Here is a 20,737-nt window from a genome sequence, read left to right as displayed (position 1 = left end):
CAGTTTGTCCTTTTTTCCTGGTATCTATTTTGCAAAGTTCTTAGTGGCATTACCTACACACCACATAATGTCAAAACTATGTGATTAAACATGTGATGCCTAAACCTGAGTTCATTCCCAAACAGGACTCTACAGATCTCAGAGGGGTCCACAGCACACTAACTTCCTTTACTGTTTCCACTGCAGAAATCTGTCAGTCTATCTCAATGTTTCCATGTTGAATACTTCCACTGTGAATCTTATACATTGGAGCACAGATGTCACCAACATGAAATTACCTATAATAATAAAAGTATAATATGCTAATTAGACCGGAAGTCTTTCTGGATGACCTTCTGGACAAAGCCGCTGTGGTAGGGGCCGAACCTCCTTGCACTCATTTCATGCATCAGGCCTCTAGTTGTATATAAGTCTTGAACTCTTTAAAATTCAAGGTATTCTTGAAAACAATGTCTCTCAAACGTTAGTATGCATAAACAGGACGCTGCTTGGTGATGCTGATGCTCTGGTCCGCTGTAGGAAGGCTGTAAAAGACACACTAAACCAAATAAGCAGCTGACTGATAGATAGCAATGTGTTCTTTAGGACATGCGAGTGGTTCTCAACCTTCTGGCCCTTTAAATACAGTTCCTCATGTTGTGACCCAACCATAAAATTATTTTCGTTGCTACTTCATAACTGTAATGTTGCTACTGTTATGAATAGTACTGTAAATATCTGATATGCGGGATGGTCTTAGGCGACCTCTGTGAAAGGGTCGTTCGACCGCCAAATGGGTCGCGACCCACAGGTTGAGAACCGTTGGGATATGCAATTCCATAGCAGTTGTGAAAAACATTTTCCTCCTCCTTTACATTAACTCTTCATTTAAAGAAAACCAGGTATGTAAGCAGGGGGCTGCCAAGTGTGGACACATGATGAAGAAATGTTTCTCTTTCCTACCAATCTGAAACTTTGCAGGTTGTCTCAGTGAGTGGTTTACACGACAGTCTACATTCCAGCCTGGAGGAAACTTTCCTGAAGCCAGCTTATGGAGTCCCAGGTGGGATGGTCATGTGGAGACAGATGAGGATGCCTGGGATGATTTTCTAAAGCAAGTCGGTGTGGGTTTCAGAAGACACCATACGGATACAGATAGAGTTGGATGCATTCATATGCAAGTTTGCCAATATAAATGGAGGTGTATGTATATGTCTGTGTTTTTATTCCAAAGCAGAACAGTGAAAGGAGGACACAATATTTTTAAAATGAGCACCACAGAGAAGAAAATTAGCACACAATCATAACTGGGTTTGCATTTTCTTTTCAGCACTGATAGTGGTTCCCGTCCTCCATATCATTTATCATTTCTTCATGTGGTTACGGCTATTGTTTGCCATCTCAACTTCATCAACTCTCACCTTGTTGCCTTAGATAACATTTTCTCCATTAATTCAGCTATGTGGGAATCCTGTTTGAATTCCCTTTCTGTAAATTTCACCAGCACAGCTCCACAAACCTGAAAAATGTTTAATATGACCATTGGGTTAAATTATCTATGCAGTATATGATTACTTAGTGCCAGACAAAACAAATTGTTTATCATTTTATCTTCCCTAAACGTTTTCCCAGTAAAACTAAAGGCATGGTGAGAAAGTACAGGGGAAATGAATTCAGTAGTCAGTGCCACATCGAGAAACCAGCACCTTTGGTTTTAGAAAACTGGCTTCACTTGCTTTGATTACTATCCTGTTACAAAACAGATCTCTATTCTGCAATGGGTGTGAAGTAGAAATATGTTCTCTAGCAAACATTAACTAACACCATGATTTTTCCTCTTGAATTGGAATAATTTATTTAGAGAATTTATTAAGATAATTCATATAAGAAAAAATATACCTTATCTGCAAAATGTTGAATGAGATAATCAGATTGAATTTATTGTCTTTACAGGAGTTTAATGTTAAATTACATTTTAAAGGACTCCCAGTAGAGCTAAAAAAAAAAAAAGACAAGTAAACTCTAATTTTACATAATATACATTTAATTATTAGCATATATAAACCATTAATTAAAAAGGAATGAGTATACAAAACAGTTATTCCTGCAGCAATCATATAATGTCTAATGACCTTGAGAAATGAAGTCTGTCTTTAAGGATCCATGTTCAGTACTTCATATGAACAATTCAAATACAATAGCCATTGAATTAAAAAACTATCAGCTGCTTCTTGAGCATGACTTATACTATTATTACACTTAAATAAAAGCAACCTCTAGTTCTATTTATAAATAACTGTCTTGGGATTGCTATATATGGGGGATTTAAATGAATTTCTATTTGGAGTTGATATAGGTATATGCTAATGTATGTTCATCTCTGAATAGCATTTTCCCCCTTAATTCAGCTATGTGGCAATCCTGTTTGAAATAGACTGGTTTCTAATTATACATTTAAAAACTGGATTCTTGCTGAATGTTTTATCTTGTAGCATGCACATAAAATATATATGTATTATATAATTGTTAAACTAAGAAAAACTCGTTTCTTCATTAACTCTTGGCCATCAGTTGCTCATGACACTGGTGCCACTAAAGTGAGGTGTTTTCTAACCTCATTATATCATATGTCACCTGGGCACTTTATATATTACCTAACTCATATAGATGTGAACTCATTCTGAGTAGGTACACACACATGCACGCACGCATGCGCGCGCACACACACACACACACGTATCACCAAGATAAAAAAAACTCTTGCACTGATTTTTATTAATTCAAAATGATTCTAATGACATGTAACATGCAGTGAGACAAAATTGTGATTCAGCCAACCACCCGCAATTTTTCATACTTAAAGAAACCATATAAATTTTTTGTAATTCTGAGATTGTCTGTTTGATGGCATCATCACCCTGATGGAATTTTTACCTTAGAGTTAGAGCGCAGAAGAATGGGAGTCATGCCAAGAAAACCAGCTAGTACCTTAGAGTTGGTCATGATTCATATATGCATATTCTGCGAAGCCTTGGTCACCCTTCACAGTGTTCAAGGTCTATTTTTAATTGTAGTAGAAAATGAATATTTGTGCAATTATATAATATGCATACATAGGTTTGAACAAAATCTACGATGAGTATTTTGCTTGCACATCCATTAATAAGACCTGGATGGGTCTTAACAGTGCTTCACTGTTTCGGTGATTATATTTGCAAATGCTTTTATAAAACACAAATACTTGGCTTTTGTGGTGCATCAATTTTCCTTTAAGTGATAAAGTACATCATCATTCTATTTTAGACAAATGACCTATGTGAGCAAAAATGACCTTTAAGAACATGGATCTGAAGAAAACAGCTATAGTTAAAGTTTACAAAATTAAAACTATTAGTTTCATTGAAAAGTTTCCAGTTAAATGTAGGTACCAAAGTAGCCACTTGTATTCTCTTTTAACTAATTAATAGTACAAGATATGGCTTTATGAAACTGATTACTTTTTAAAGTAGAATACAATGGCTGACATATTCTAGTTCTGGGTTCTACCAAGAAATCGTGGAGATATATGGGCAGCATGAGCCCATCTTGCGGATATGGAAGTACTTAATCTTGATAGTTACTCATTCTTGCAGTGCAACAGAGTGCCAACTGATACGTCACCTGGGATTTGATATCAGAGACCAAAGGACTCCTTTTCTTCTGTTATTATTGCAGAAGCTCAGCTCTACAATGCTATTGTTACAATGTCTTTCTAATTTTTCTCTTGGGCTATTGATGACAATGGCCAGCAAATGATCAAAGTTGACTTATGTTCCACATGGCCAGCAAATGTAGGTACCAAAGGACATTGGTGAGCATTGTCTCCTCAGATAATTTACCTCTTTCCAACAGCCCCCCTCCCGCAAGTACCACAGGAAGCTGGAGGAAATATCAGTGTTAGATGTTGCAACTAGATTAGAAATATCTGTGGTGTCTGTAACCCATTTCCAGAAAAGGGACAAACCCGTGTTCGTTGGCCTGTGGCGACGGCTGATTCACTGGGATTTATTTGTGCCATCTCCCTGCTTTTCTCCTGGATGCAATTGTTGCAGGCTTCCTGCTTTTGATGAACTTGTTATATTCACTTAGTACTTCCAAGAGGTTTTTTTTAGTAGATTTGGGGGATTTTCTACATAGAAAATCATCCTACCTATAAATAAAGATGGTTTTATTTCTTCTTTTCCAATCTGTGTGACTTTCCTTTCCCTTGCTTGTCTTACTCACTAGCTAGGACTTCCAGCACGGTGCTGCATGAGAGGCTCTGCTGTCTCCAGGGAAGAATCCTCATGCCTCTTCTTGTTTCCGGTGGCTGCAGTCTCCCACGCCGGGTGGCTCACAGCAGCTACTTGTCACCACCTCTGCTACCATGGCCACATGACCTTCCCTGTGTGTCTCCTGTCTCCATGTCTGTCATGCCTTCTTGTAAGAATACCAGTCACTGAATTTAGGGACTACCAGACACCCTGTTCTACCCAGTATAGTCCTCCAATTGGGTAACAAAAATGTCATGTAGGCACGTCATGACCTCTGCCTTCCTCTCAGGGGCTCCCCACATACACACGTGTTTCCTGAATCTGTAGGAAATTCACACTGAGAAGGAGGATGAAGCCCAAATTCGACAGTCTCTTCTCCCAGATGTTTGGTTATTTTTCGCTTCCTGTCTACATTTCCCAGCACTTCGGGTACACAGCCCAACGCCTTCCGGTTCCCACAGATGCCATTTCCTCACAAGAATCATCATTAGTTTCTCATTTTAAGGGGGGGGGGAGGCATTTTTATTTAATCTGATAACCCTGACCAGGATTTGATAAGTAATTCTACTACTCCCTTAAGAGTGATAGAAATGAATAAACGGGCATTTAAAAAGGCATTGCCTGGAGCTGCATCAACTTCAATCAAAGGCAGGCCTCTGAGGGCCGGCATGGTGATGGCTGCTAGAGAAGGCTGTGGAGCAGGTGGGCACTTTAGCCTTTTTCATTCTGCCAGGTAACTGTTGTCCTACTGTGTGTCCAGCTGTTCAGTTTGCCTGTCTGTGTGTGGGTTTGCATAATACTTATTACACAGAAAGGGGGCTTTCTAGCATCACTAGCATAATATGGGCTAGAGACTATTTGCCATGAGTAAAGCATGTTTCTTTTTTTTTAAAAGTATGCTTCATTATAGTTTATCTTTTGAATTCTTATCTCTGAAAGATTTTATTAAATGATTTTTAGTGCCAGTGTAAGATAAAAATGTCATTTTGAAGTTGTTTGAATCAATAACATTCTTGGAAGAGAACAGCTGTTGAATGACAAAGGGAAAGGTGTATTTCATTAGCTATCTCCGGAGCTGGATTTCACAAGTATTGACTTATGTGGGTTCTAAATGGGGGAAAAAAGCCATAGCAGGGAGCCATCCAAATACAGATGGAAAACTTCAAGTTATGTAACTATTATTGTTCTAGTTTAAAGAAAAATCAGGTTGGATCAATGTTTTCCAGCTACTCCCACGGTTAAAATATGTTTCAGCTTCACCTATTTTTTTTTTTTATTGTGCTACAGGGAAGTATATGAACTCAAACATTCTTGTTTATACAATTCTTTCTGTTCCCTGTCCTTTAAGGAGGAGAGAAAGTTAATTTTATGGTGTAATAATAAGGATTTTTGAATCCTCCATTATAAAAGGAGGAAAAATAAATCTTCCTAGTTTAAGGAGTAAATAAAATAAAATAAAAATCTCTCATTTTATACAAAGGAGGAAATATCCTCTGAACAAAAGGAAGAGCTACTTGGCCAATCAGACTCAAGAACCAAAGACTGTTCATCTGGAGGCATGTCATGCATCCAACCTTCACCACCGATGCTTGGGTGACTCATGATGTGACGCACACTCTCACCACACCAGGAGCGGTGGTGTGGGGATTCATGGGTAAAGGCCAAATCAGTAGCTTTTTACTTCCCATTTGAGGTTGAACTTAGACAAACATGATAACATCCAAATCTCATCTCGTGATAAAAGCAGAGAAACTGAATTGTTGCTTTAAGCAGGACACTTTCACTCGTGAATGCAAATCTTTTGGCTTTCCGATGTAGCTCAAGATTCTGCTTATTATTAATGGAAAACAGTGTATCATGCTTTGGCATTTGCTTTGACAAACACAGTATCAGAGCATACTAGGAGGGAATATTTTATTTTGTTTCAACTAGCCTATTTCATGGATACATTTAAAATATTGTAGATACAACAGGAATGTCAAAAAACGTCCAATAGTGCCCTGGCCTGTGGGGCTCTGGTAAACTGAAAGGTTGTGGGTTCAATTCCTGGTCAGGGCACATACCCAGGTTGTGGGTTTGATCCCAGGTTGGGCATGTATGGGAGGCAATCCATCCAATCTCTCTCTCTCTCTCTCTCTCTCTCTGCCCCCCCCCCCTTCTCTCTCTATAGAATCAATAAAAACATGTCCTCAGGTGAGGATTTGGGATAAAAAAGTTTCATATAGCAATTTCTAGTAAGGAATGGTCATAAATAAAAACAAAATGGAACAAGGTGCCACATTATTTCCTTCCTTCATTTGGAATTCAAGTACACATATGAATGAAATGCTGGCTTCAAATAAAATCTGTTCACAACCAGATTACTGAGCCCCCACTGCAATAGAACATTGATAATATGTTGAGTGTTCTAAAGAAGTTCATAACTTCTGGTTGGGCAGGTAGGACATAGTCTCTGAGCGTGGAGACACCCACTTCTGCACTGACCCCTGAAGATGATTGTGCCGGCTTTTATCTGCTCTAACATGTTGGAACAATGGCCCTGGATTTTGCCTCTTCTCTCTGCAGTATTATTTTGACCACTAGAGCCAGCATCTATCTGGGTCTAACTCAGAGAACCGGGAGGGTTCTTATTTATGTTTTATAGGTTAGGTGTTTTATACATTCTTCCTGGCTAGAAGCTGATTATGACTGGGCAATGTTCACAATAAGGAAGAATAATTGGGGAACAAATATATTGTTCTCTTTTTATATCCCCCACCCCCTCTCTCCAAAAAGAAAAAAACAAGCGAAGTTTATCTTGTTTACCTCTGACAACAATTCAAAACATATAATATTGGCTGCTGGAAATATAATGACGAACAGGGAGGTCAAGATCCTGCTGATAAAGATCTCGCCAGAGGAGACAGATGGAGACAGAGGAGACAGATGCTCGAACATGCAACGCTGATGCGGGGCATTGATGGGCATGAGGATGGGCAGCTCTGGTGCTGACAGTGCACATAGCAGGAACATCTGCATCCACCCGAGGGGTCAGAAGGCTTCCTGGGGGAAGTGTCTCAAATGGAACTGAAAATGTAAGCAGCCGTTAAGCTACATGTAGATAGGGTAGAAGATAGTACGGGAGTTCGGGAGAGAAAGGACTAGGGAGAGAAAGAGCATGAAGTTAAATATTGCTTTGCGGGGAGGAGAGGTCAGAAGGGATGGGAACAGAGGCTGGGAAGGGGAGGCCAGGTATGCAAGGGTCTCATGTACTATGTGAAGGAATTTAAACTTAAGTGAAGCAGTTAGAAGGTTTCACCGTAATCTATTTTAAGCCTGTGTCTTAACTATATGTTAACATTATTGAATGAAATAGCTAACATTTTTTTTTCAGATTTCCCCCCCAACTATTTTAGGTATTATAAAATATACAGAGGTTCAAATGTAAGGATTTGTACAGTACATTTCCCCTGGAATTCAGTGTGAGAAAAGCTTTACAACCAAATGTTTATACATACTTTTATTAGAAAAAGAACTGGGAAACGCTGTGATTTTGCTTATAGGAAGCTTAACACACACTTTGTGCTGCACTCCTTTAAGTTGTCAAGTATATATTCTCTTTAATCTTTCATTTTCATTTTCTTGTTGAAAAACTGTTCTGATATTACTAACTGTCCAGAATTTTTTCCAGAAGTAAATGGGCAAAAATCATAATTATATCTTAAAATAGGGTCATCATTTGAAGTTCCTATGTTTTCCATTTTAACCGATAATTTTAGTTCGTATTTTCATAAGGAGAATTCTTTGATCAAGACAGAAATCCTAGCAAAAAGGAAAATCATGCTGAAATCTTTGAAATTTAAATATAACCAATTGGCCCGGCCAGCATGGCTCAGTGGTTGAGTGTGGACCTATGAACCAGGAGGTCACAGTTCAACTCCCAGTGAGGGCACATGCCTGTGTTGCGGGCCCCATCCTCAGTGAGGGCCATGCAGGAGGCAGCCAATCAATGATTCTCCCTTTCCCTTCTCCCCTGAAATCAATGAAAATATATTAAAAATAAATATAACCAATAGCTAATTATTCTTTACTGCTGTGAGAATTAACTAGTCAATTGAGAGCCCAGAAAAATAGGTAGGTAGGTACACAGATAGACACAGAGATATACAGAGAGCTATCTGAAATATATCATGAATATCAGCACTATCTTTTTCCAACATTTGAACTGTATGTATGTGTATGTATGTGTATGCATATATGTACAATCTTATATTTATACATACATCAAATATAGCAGGGGCTTTACACACCTTATTTGTTCATACACCATGAATAAATGTATGTCCCACCCTGCTCCCTGAAGGATTAATATTAACTAGCACGCAACAGGTGAAGCAAATCGGCAAGTCCCCATCCCCTAAATACCACAGATTCAAACAAGCTGACAAAATGGGAAAGGAGATCCCACTAAATTATCAAGACGAGACAGAGGGTGGGGCAAGAATTTATTACCTGGTCCTATCTATCTGCTTTGGACATGAGTAGATTTTACTCTTTAGTTTCAACATGGGAATAGCAGTTAGGCGAGATATGCAAAATCCTTGGAGCTGGACCAAAAGGAGAGGAGAGTTAAGAGACCATTATTTCCTGAGATGCTGTGTATATAAACTTTTAATAGGTTTATGTCAAAAATTGAAAGAAAATTATGAGATTTAATATTTTAATTAAATTAAATATGGAGCACAAGAAAACAAATGCAACTTTTTACTCAACCACACACTTCATATCTTCAGGTAAATTCAGTAACTTTTAAATATCAACTTGAATATATTACATTTAAATATTTTATTATTTGTAGACAGTGTTATAGCAACATGATTAATTCCTTCCCTTCTCCAAAAAACTATAATGAATTATTCTTTCAACTCAAGATTTTACTCTAGCATGACATAACCATTTTTAAAATCTAAAAAGAAAAAATGCATCTCTTATTTAGGTCTAATTTTTAAAGGAGCTAAAACGATGATCCTCTTTTCTAAGTAATATATTTCATAAAGCCATAAAACATTCTTCAATATCACAATGACACTTATAAGAAAGAATAGAATTCATCTTATGTAATTTACTCCATACTGTCCTTCCACCCCCAGAACATACTAAATGCATCCTCCTGAATTTAATTTCAAGTCTCTGCAAAGGACATAGTCTTAAGAAATCAGAAAGGAATTTAAGCTCCAATTCATAGAATGTCATTTTTCTCATATGTGAAGAGTTGGAGAGCACATACTAACATCACTCCCTTAATTTAATATTCTGAAGAAACAACATCTGAGAGAGAACTAGTAGACAGGAGGCAGTGTGATAACAAATTACATTAAACAATACAATTACCTTTAGTCTTCATAGCATGCTTTTTTAAATTGTATAGATTTTTATAAGATATGAAATGAAAACTCTCAATTGTCCAAGAGGTAGATGATGACCCCATTTTCCAAATGGGAAACTGAGGCACTGATATGTCTTACCATAGGCTGCAAACATGGTCAGCAGCAGAATCAAAACTAGAAGCAGGCGAAACAGGGCTGCCTCACACCTGCCAATGGAATGACAGGAATAATGCTGGTCCCCCCGCGTTGCCTGTGTTCCATCTTATTCTATGACAAGCATAGCTTTGGAGCTTTGACACTCCATTTAAAGTTGGAGTTGCACATCTATTCTCCAACGGCAAGCTTGTGAGATCAACATGAGGAGCGGTTACTTATGGCAGCCTCCTCAGACTCAGGAATGTGGACTATGTTGAAACCACATAGGATATATTTCAATAAATGAGATCAAGACATGAAAAACAAAATTAAAGGACACGTAATGCAATAACAAAAATTACAACTTCAGTTCAATATTTCTACTGTGATTCCACAAAGAGATGTATATGTGTACAATTAAAAATAATTTTTCAAACAATTGGATTTGAAATTTGACTCACATCTCTATGCTATGAGCCTTGATCTGCATGCTCCTAAATTAGGAAGGAACAAACAGCATAATTTTACTGTTTTATATTGAACACATCTCTCTCTAGAATACAAAAATGTACCCTTATCCAAGGCAAGTGATTTTCTAAGCTCCTCAAATAGATTAAAGAACTAAAGAAAACTGGATTATTTCACTGAACAGTGGTATTAGCCAAACAAGCAATATGGCCGGAAGGGAGATACAGTTGGTGGGGTGCTTTGTGGGAAACGCAGGAAAATAAACAACAGTATTGTCCTTTAGGCGAGAATGACGTCCATGGGTGCCAACCCCACAGTTACTGTATGAGTAGCCAGTACATGAGCGATACACTAACATAGATGACACACAGCATGATCCAGTTTATCCTTGTGATTGGCGGCCTGCGGTTACCTGTCACATGGAGGATGACATTGGAAGAGAGAATGCCACTAGAGTTCTGGGCCCGAGCCACATAGAGGCCTGCGTCTGCCCCGCATACCTTCGGAATGAACACCGCATGTCTCGTCTCCTTGTGTAAAACCTGTAAGTGTCCATCTGCAGGCAATTTCTGGCCCTTCTTGTACCTGAAGCAGAGAGTCAGTTTTAAAAATCAGGATCACTGTTTATTCACATTATATCCAATTTCTAAAAACCATTGCAGAGGCCCATCACCACAGCAATATTCTCTTGCAGGGGCAGGGACTTTGCAGCTACCACAGATTCCAAAGGGGCTGTTTATCCTTCAAGCAGAGGTTGGCAGCTGGTGGCCAGAGAAGTGCCTGATCGGCTCAGACCATGTTTTTAAAAAGCACATTTTTTGACAGCAGTTAACAAATGGAATGTTGCATGTGAGAATTCAGATATCCAACTACTCTCAAAAAAGCAGTCCATCTGGTCACACGGGGGCTCCATTTGCTCATAGCAATTATCTAGAATGGGAAATGGTACCCTCCTATTTGGCTCCCCTCATTCTTTCAGCTGTGATGGAACAGTAGTTTGTGGTGTCTGGAATCTGCATTGGAGTGACCCTCATCTGCCCCATTATATTCATCCCATACGATCCACATGAAAATACCAATGTGCTGTGTTAGAAGAAGGTACTTATACAGCATTTCCTGGAGAAATGAGTTCATTTAATTAATGGATTAATCTCATTAGGAGAAAATTGTTTTTAATTATAAAAGGCATTTATGCAATTGGATTATTACTATTAATAACATGTTTCTAAAAGTTTCCTATGAATATGAGCACTTAGCTGCATATTTTTATAAAGCAAATAATTTATTTTGTATATTCTAGATTCTTTACTTATCAAGACCCACATTCTTCTACACAAGAAGTGATGACAAATCTGAATCGTTTTCCGTTCTCATGGCCTAAGCAATAATTTTGCATTTTTCCAAGTATCCTAAGAATGTGTGATAGCTCGCCAGTTATTAATGGAGTAAAATTGCAAATCTGAGGGTAAGATGTTTTCTCACAATAGTCCTTCAGTATTATTGTTGCAATCATTCTTCAAGAATATGTGACTAACCAAGTTATTTGTTATGTGGACAAAAATAAGAAACACTTCAGACAACATTTTTCTTTGGGGTAAACTGATATTTAATGATGAATTAAATATCTTTTAAGTTCATAAATATGAAATTCCTGATCTGTAAAAAACCATGCAATTGTAAAAACAACAAAGTAAAACAAAAAGCATAAATGCTGCACTGTAGCACAAGTGCAATTTCTTTTAATAATCTGAGAAACCAAAGTTTTCTCATAAATTCTTTAGATAACCGACTCACACTTCAAGTACCACCAGTGGGCACACACAATTACTGAAACTGATCACTTAATATCAACTTAAACATTATGATAAATAGATGCTATTTTACTTATCATAGTTTAGAAACATGAACTCGTTCCCACCAATTTATAACTTTGTCCTTAAATAAATATGCTTAAGGTTGAAAATTTTCTAAAATGCTTAAAAGTAACCCAAGTATTGAGAAAGTTAGAACTGCTTTCATAGCAACAGTATGTGATTCAAAACCTGTATTCTGCAGTTCACTCTTATTAAAACAAATAGGCTGAAAAATAATAATGTCTCCAGAGTGAAATCGTATTGTTTTCAGGTCAGTTATTGAACCACCTTTCAAAAATGGGTTTATTACCTGTCACTGCAAGTAACTGTGAAAGAAATATTTTTATTCCACCTCTCACATTGAAGAAATGTATAAAAAGAAATCTTAGTGAAACAAACAAGGACTGCAAAAGTGACATGAGTGACTGCTGGGAAGAGAAGGAAGTTGAGAGAGACAAACGAAAGAAAAGGGGAAAACCACTTTCTTATGTTTTGTTTTGTTTGTTTTTAATTGAGTAAGGGATGTTAAACCAAGAAAATGTCGTGCTTATGCAAAGCATCTCAACTCACCATCTTTAGAAATGTGGAATGTTAAATGGATACAAAAAGAGCACAAGGAAGTCACAGTGCTTTTGGAGTTTGTTAAGTTATTATTTTATATGGTTACTTTTTTTGCTTCAGGGGATTAGCCATGCTGCTCCTCAGATGAGAGTTGGGGGTTGGTGAGAGGTTGCATCATGCAGAGTTGCGGTGCTGCCGAATATTAATCAGCGGTCCCTGCCCCTGTAAGTTAGTGCCCACGAAGGATTCCCTCAGTGATTCAATTGGTTTCTGGTTAAGGCTCGTCATTATAGGCTACCCACCATGTCAGTGTAGGCTCTGGAAATCCTGTTACTTCAACTTCCAAAGTCACTGGAGAACCTTCCACGACAGTGACATTAGACTGGAGCCTGGAGAAACTGGGTGCCTGGCCAGCTAGGCTGACCACGCTGTTCCTTGCTGATGTACTTTTAATCTCTTCCTGGGAAACCACTTGCCTCTGATAGACCCGGCCGGGGCCTAATTGAAACCCGAGGCCCGGGAGCGCGTCGGGGGAAGCATGCAGCCTGTCTTGGGTTTTAGTGCCGTTATTAGCAGCATGCATTTCCTCCCGGGTTTCTAGCACACCTTCCCGAGCCCGCGGGTGCTGCTGGCAAGCTCGCTCATGCACTCCACTCGGCATGCTCCCAGGATGGTCAGCGTGGCTTTTGCTGGTGGCTGTGCTCTGTTCCAGAAACCCTCTGGAGGTGAACGGGGGCTCAGCTTTGAACTGGGGGGAAGGCTTCTCAAAATGACTTGAAAATGTTTCTCTCTCATCACTGCAAGGATCGGCAAAAGCAGCAGGCGGAGGAAGGCCACACTCCTGGGCCTCCCCTGGACCACTGGCCCCCATCTGCATCCTGTCGCTGCTCCTGTGAAGGCTGCGGGAGGGGCTGGCATGTTCTTCTACCTCCATGTCGGACGGTGCGAGCGGGGAATCGGGGCTCCCTGGCAGTGGAGGCAAGGAGATGTCATCGGGAGAGACACGCTCCTGTTCTTCTGCAGAAAGCGTGTCCGCAGGCAGGGGCAGGCCTTGGACACCGCGCTCTTGGCCAGAGGAGAGCCCAGGCCGGTCCCGAGGTAGCTGAGCCTCACCGGCTCCATCGACGGGCAAAATGCCTGCCCCCTGCCCCTGGGCCTTCAAAACAGAGAAGCCAAAGATTTCGGTTAGTCATTGGTTTTCTTTTTCCAGGCCTCAAACTCAACGTCAGAGAGACGACTTGAGAAAACCCACAGCGAGGTAAAGCGGGGCCTGGCTCAAGCGTTAGAGAACTTGAAACCACTTGTCTATTTAAACTGGGCACAGGCCCATCCCATGACAGGAATCAGTAAACTGACCTCCCATCTCTGAGTGAAACATGATAGACTTTGTGAAGAGAGAGCAGCCTAGTTATCATCTCTAATGAAGCGCTTGGACTGGATAAATGTCTTTTCAAATCACAACCTGAGGAGCCTCCTTTCACCAGCAAATTCTGTGTCGGTTTATCTGTCTACACTCCCCGTGAACCCCGCTCCTACATATCAGAGGCTCCCCTGCTAGGTGAACTCTGAGACACCACTAGAATAGCCCCCCTCCTTCCTCAGGAAAGTCGTTCTTTTCGTTTTATTTTTATTGTGGCAAAATACACATAACATAAAATTTACCATTTTAACTATTTTTAAGTAGACAGTTAAGTGGCAGTAAATACATTCATATTATTGTGCAACCATCACACCAATCAACTCCAGTACTTTTTCATCTTTCCAAAGTGAAACTCTGAACCCTTCGAACACCAGTTCTCCATTCTCTCTCCCGCCAGCCCCTTCCACTTTCTGTCTCTATGAATTTGACAACTCTAGAGACTTAGTCATTTTGAATGACTGGTTTTATTTTCTTAGAGCCCCTTAGTTCTCTTCTCACATTGAGAAATATCTACAGAGAGCCTGTGATATACTAGGTACTGTGCTAGGCATCGGGGAGATGAAATGGTGAGTAAAAGTCAGTACAGCCTCTGCCCTCATGGAGATGATACCCTAGCGGGGAATGTAGATATTAATGGAACCGTCGCACATTATGACCTTTCACAATGAAACACACCAGGATACAATAGAGGAACACCTGCCACTCATCTTTCTGTCCCAGGTGGGAACGTAAGTTGTGCCAGTCAGCACCTACTGCTCACACGGTTCTATTACTTCTCCCCACGAATCCACGTCTATCTCTGGTTTAAGAAGAGGCTCAAGTATACCCTTTGGCACAGACTCAAAAGAACAGTGAAGCTGAAAGGGACCCCATCTATCCCAACCAGCTTGTTTTACACAGACTCCTTTCTTTGCCTTTCCTCAGCATTTTGGATGCATGTTTGACTTAATTAACAATGACTGGTTTTGTTCCAATGCTACGGCTTGCACATAAGAAACTTATATCATGTCTTGACCTTGAGTTCTTCATTTGGGCACATAGTCCTGCTCCTGACATACTTTATAAGTGAGTTTTGAGAAATAAATGTGTTTTTAGGTTGAAGGTTAGAAGTAAAAATAAGATAATGCTTCTTCTGCTAGCCTACAGATATGACTTCTTTCCAGAGAAATCGTAAACCCAGCTTAGAGAAAGTGGTTTTCTTCAGCCATTTAAGAGAAGTTTGCATTTTGCATCTAACTGAGTTGTAAAAGTCCCTCAATTAAAATAAATAAATAAATAAATAAACACATACCCAGTAGGTAATGCCTTACCTTTTTTTTGGTTTTCCTACTACACCTTACCTCTGCCTCTTTTTATCTTTTCCTGAAAGTAGGATGTTTTTCTTCCTTTTCTTACGGACATTGATCCAACTTCCCATTCAGTCTAAAAATCTTCTCTATGCCATCTGGCAGCCTCTGTTTGCACACTTTTCCTGAAGGTGCTTTCTTTGGAGATAATTCTATGCTTTACTTGTCTTAAGAATCTCTTTCTATATTTAGCAAAGAGCTGCCGTCTCTCAGTACCCACCAGTGGATACTGGCCTCCTGGAGTAGCAGAGAGGTCCGTCTGCTCACCTTTACCATTGGGAGAACTGGTCCCACAGCCCCACTGTCTCTGTCTTTGAACTTTCATCATCCTGACCACCTTCTGGAGGTCCTGGTCCAACTGCTATGACCTGCTTCACAGGGAAGCAGAGACATTTGTTGATGTAAGGATTGCCCAGGGGCAGGCAACTCTTTAATGACTTCTTTGAGTAACCTATGGCTCTCCAGAAAGAATAATGTTTTTAAAATGTGTGAACATTTTCAAAAAATTTAGGAGGGAAACTAGAATAAAAGTCCAGGCCAGTCTCCCGACTCCTCACTCCCTCCTGGAGAGGAACTGACTTACCTAATTGTGGGTTTAGTAGAAGAGACCCAACAATCGCAGCTCTCTCTTTGATGTTCTTGGTTTCAGATCTGCCTTCCACCAAATGGGTGCGTTTACATTGGCTATACGGCATGAAAAACCCCTAGACAGGAAGCCTGTGGTTGTCTAGCTATGCACCCAAGTGGTTGGGTAGACAAAAATGTCTAAATCAGAGATGAAGTTTTGGGAAACCCTCTACATAAGTCCTAGTCGTGTCCTCCAATCCAGCTTTTACTGGTTACTGATTCCTGACTGCTGAGTCTCCCTCTCAGACTGTGCCAAACTCAAAAAGGCAATCCAAGAGTATTATTTTTCACTCCCTACAACTCCTAAAGCATAAAAAATACTTTCTGCAGAAAATAACACTACCTGATAACTTCTGGCAATAAGAGAAAGCGATTTTTCTCAAATCTTTTTTTTAGGAACTTTTCAACTTATTAATATTCCCTCTAAATATGTTTATTTCCAGGATTCATTTACTTTCCAGAATGGGAAGCAACCAAATTATCTCTTTGATCTATATATACTTTTATTAAAGTGATTGTACTATTTTTTTGTTTTTGTAAGAACCACATGGGACTATGAATTTATACCAAGTTTTTAAACAACTAAAATCTCGTACTTTCTTTGACCATTAATATCATTGATAAAAATGTTGAACACTGCATAGGTTAAGCAAGGCCAGATGTCTACCCCAGGCAAGGAAAGCTGTCTTCCAGGGTGACATTGATGAACTACTTGACACTTGGGTACAATTATCACCAGACCAAACTCTCATTCAGCTCACATTTTCCCACTTAAAAGAGATAACATGAGTGTGTTTATCAAATGACTTCCTGAAACCATAATAAATTTTGTCTATGACACTAGTCTAGAACTGCCCAGTAAATAATCATCTCAGAGAGAAAAATAAGATGAGTTTAATACAAGTTTTTCTGAGCAAATCATGTTGGCTTTTGGCATTTCTGCCTTAATTTCGAATGCAAATAAGCTTTCAGTCTCTAAATCATTATGAATTTTATAAATATTCCTTCTAAATCTCACTGAGTTATACGTTCCTAGATCTACTAGTTTTCCCTTATGATAATGGTTCCCCAACATTCATATATACCAACTTTTCTTTCATATTTCCCTACCATGAAACTGTGTTTACTTTTCTGCCAGTAGAAACAGTGTGTGTGAGAGTGTGTATACATGTGTGTATTTCTACAAAAAGGTAGTTAATCTATATATTTCAGCACAGGTAGGGCATATTTGCATCAATCTGATTAATTCTGGCAAAAAGGCTGGGCGATTGATCTAATTCACTATAACACATCCCATTCTCAATGTGTTTCTCTTACAGCCTTCGTTGCTCTTTGTCTTTTTTGTTGATTTCTTTCTCTTTTCCCAACTTCTAAATATATGAATAACAAATGATCTCGTCTTTATGTTCTGTAATATTCTCTATATACTTTCCCCTCAAAGATCTCACCCACTTTCACATCTAATGACCAGTTAACTTTTATTTAATAACCCTAAATCTATAGCCTCAGATATTTTGTCAGGATTTCTGAACTTTCATTTCCACTGATGAACATAATCACTTGGATTTCTAATCATTGCCAAACAAAATGAATACAGAATACAATGATATTCTACATCTACCAAAGACTACAACACCAATCCTCAAAGTACATAGAGTGGGAAGCCATCTCTGTGGTAAATTTAAGGAAACACCACAAGTCTTTACCTTCCAAAGTATCTCAATCTTATCTTGGGCTCAGTACAATTAAATGAAGCTAAGTAAGAAGTGGTGGGAAAAAAAGACATTAAACATAGGGCTTGGTCTATGAAAGGCATCTCTGGGAATTTGGAAGGGGCTTTGGGCAGCCAAGGAGTTGACTTGGCACCTTTGGGCACTTGGAGTGAACAAGATAAAAGAGAACTGAAGGTGGTGAACAACACTTTGTCTTCTTCCCAATTTTTTTCCAAAGCAAATGTCTCAAGATCATCTCCCCCTGCCTACCGAGGGATCAGGATTAGAGGAGGAGGGTTCAGGGAGCGTCCTCACCCAGGCTGATAAGAGCACTCCACTGAACTGTTTGCCATAAAAGTAATTCCATGCTGCTGCTTTATTAACCATCATGCAGACAGATGACTGCAAAGAGGGGAAAGGTTTGGCATAGGAATCTACAGTATCATTACAAAACAGCTTACTTATATGCAGCAGTTCCTAGGAGCTCCCTCTGGTCTTGTGGAAAGAGTTACATGGCTGAAGTTCAGAAGAACTGGGCTGCCTGCCCAGTTCTGACACTACTTCGCTGTGATTTTTGGAGGGCAAAATATATCAGTTCTTTTGGCCTCAGTTTCCTCAACTGTAAAATGAGATTTGATCAGATGATTGTTAAATCCCTTCTAGCACTAGAATTCTATAACTCTAATTGCTGGCATGGCAAGCCTTCATCTTCTATTGAACAGTTCTGTGACTTTAGGCGAGTCTCTTAGTACTCTGCATCTCCATTTAATCTTAGGAGTTTTCACATATTATTGTGGATTTAGCTTCGGTCTTCACCTTGGGGTTAAAATACCATCACTAATCTGTTAGCAGTGCAATGAGCATTGCATTTACTGAATTGCCCAATTCCACCTGCTGCATTTTTGGGTCAGAAAAATGAGAAGCACTTTACTATCTCCAGGAGAAAATCTTGTGATTAATAAATCCTTGTGACATGTTGGTGGAATTGTTCTTCCTGACTTATATCATTTCCCAAGGAAGATCAACACAATTTACGGGTATTAGAATTGAACTTAGTGATACCTCAACAACCTTCTTATGTGTTGCTTCTTATTATCTGCCCACATGGTGCTTTGGGGAGTCATTACATCTGACCTATAATATAAGTGATAGAGACAGTCAGAGGGTAAATGTGATTGTGATATTTAAAAGTGAAGATTACTACTGCCTTTAATTTTGCTTTCTGTACCAATTGTACTGAATGTTATACATGAAATCATGCCAATAAGGGTTCTTGATAGCTATAATTGTGGACCTTCATTTTTATCCTAAATAATTAATGATCGATCGTATCTTTTACTTTATATGAAAATAAAAATGACTTTTGAATGAAGGTAAATCTCTTTTTTCTATTGAAAGGAATTTGTTCCTTTAACTCTTCTTCCAAGCAAAATAATAGCAAGAAAAATCATTTTTTACTACGTTTTGGTTTGGTAGCAGTAACTTTCATTTCTAATCTTCGTAAATGTGTGTGGTTGACAATGTAGAAGACTGTGCAGAATTACAAAAATATGGTGTTGGATTTAGTATGTTTTAGAAACTCAATTAAGAAAATGTGATACATTTAATGTTATTTTTTATTATTTTAACTAGTAGAGTTCAATCAAGAGTGATTTTGCTCCCCAGAAGATGTTTGGCAATTTCTATAGGCACTTTTGGTTGTCACAACTGGTGGGGTGGGGGAGACTACTACTGGCATTCAGAATAGAGGCCAGGACTGCTGCCAAACATCCTATAAAGCAGAATGCTTTGGGCCAAAATGTCTGTAGTATTAAAGTTGAAAAACCCTGATTTAGACCAATCAGAGTAACCAAAGGCTAAGATATAAGATTAGGATCCAACAAGTTGTCCAAGGTTTGCCTTAGAGAAGAACCAGGGTCACCCCATCAAAAAAGGCAGCTTGCTTAATGGTTCGTATTGTCTGGTGGTTATATAATTAAACCAGATCTTCACATACATTTAACCCATGGAAAAGGACATATAAACAAGCTCTGAGAACTGTATTAACTCCGAGGAAACATAACTGTTTTTTCATGAAATGTGCACAACAATTGGGGAGATTTTTCTTTTTTTAAGTCTCAGGTCCCAAGAAATATTATCTATTAATTTGGGGTAGTTGAGAATAGTGTTGATTCTGCTTGTTACTTGAGTTTCTTGAGAGAGCGAGAACAGAGGGAGCAGGCAACTTGGCAAAGCAAAGAGTCCAGAGGTAATTATAATCCAGCAGCTATGAATAGAGAGTGAGCAACTTATGCCGAAACCCATAATGATGTGATTTAAATAATACATTTGATATCATGACACATTTGCATTCTGTGGCTATTTGCAGTTTTTGCTACATGCTTAATTTATCTGTAATGCATAGGACTTAAAGTAATCTAAACATTTCCCTAAATAGTTTAGTATTCATACTTCAGTTGGATTCTATATTTTAGTGCCTGGAAATATCTTAAAGGCAGATTCTCTGGGAACAAGATACTATCTGATTTCATATATGAAGGTTTTCTAATGGTACTATAAACAATAAAATCATAGCTTGGTGGTATCATAAAGTGGGAGAAATAAAATCTGACATTGGGGTTGAAAGAAAGGACAATTAAAGAGGCAGCTAAAGATGAGAGAAATAGAAATGGTTTGGGGTGACAGTATGGTGTTTAAATGGCTACCTCAGTGTCAATGTAAAATGCTAAGGTTCTAGTATTCATTAGGAGGAACTCAAGGAAAGAGCACTGAGCAAAAGGACTAACTAGGGGGTAGAAAGGCAGTAAGGGATGAAGGCACTCGCATTGCATTTACATCGGGAGACTTGATCCATATAGATAAGAAGGCTTCAATACACTATTTTTGCAATGCACAATGACTTGAACATCAAAATAGACATAATGAGTAGCCAAGGCTACGCAATTTTCTTTACCTTATTCATTTCTTCATGGAAAACC

General features: G+C 38.9%; 1 protein-coding gene across 1 annotated transcript in view; it reads right to left on the bottom strand.

The window, feature by feature from the left end:
• Nucleotides 1-8,958: 8,958 nt before the first annotated feature.
• Nucleotides 8,959-20,737, bottom strand: part of CCDC141 (coiled-coil domain containing 141) — a 171,533-nt gene continuing 159,754 nt past the window's right edge. Inside the window, exons 22-26 of the mRNA XM_006760570.2 lie at nucleotides 18,997-19,031; nucleotides 15,848-15,871; nucleotides 15,410-15,455; nucleotides 12,957-13,804; nucleotides 8,959-10,825 (exon numbers count right to left, since the gene is read on the bottom strand). Of these exons, the coding sequence (XP_006760633.1) occupies nucleotides 10,558-10,825; nucleotides 12,957-13,804; nucleotides 15,410-15,455; nucleotides 15,848-15,871; nucleotides 18,997-19,031 (1,221 nt within the window). The 3' untranslated portion in view covers nucleotides 8,959-10,557. The remainder of the gene's footprint in view (nucleotides 10,826-12,956; nucleotides 13,805-15,409; nucleotides 15,456-15,847; nucleotides 15,872-18,996; nucleotides 19,032-20,737) is intronic.

Source organism: Myotis davidii, unplaced genomic scaffold (assembly GCF_000327345.1).
Source record: "Myotis davidii unplaced genomic scaffold, ASM32734v1 scaffold370, whole genome shotgun sequence".
Lineage (NCBI taxonomy): Eukaryota > Metazoa > Chordata > Mammalia > Chiroptera > Vespertilionidae > Myotis > Myotis davidii.
The sequence above is the reverse complement of the archived record's forward strand: the minus strand, read 5'-3'. Positions and strand labels throughout refer to the sequence as shown.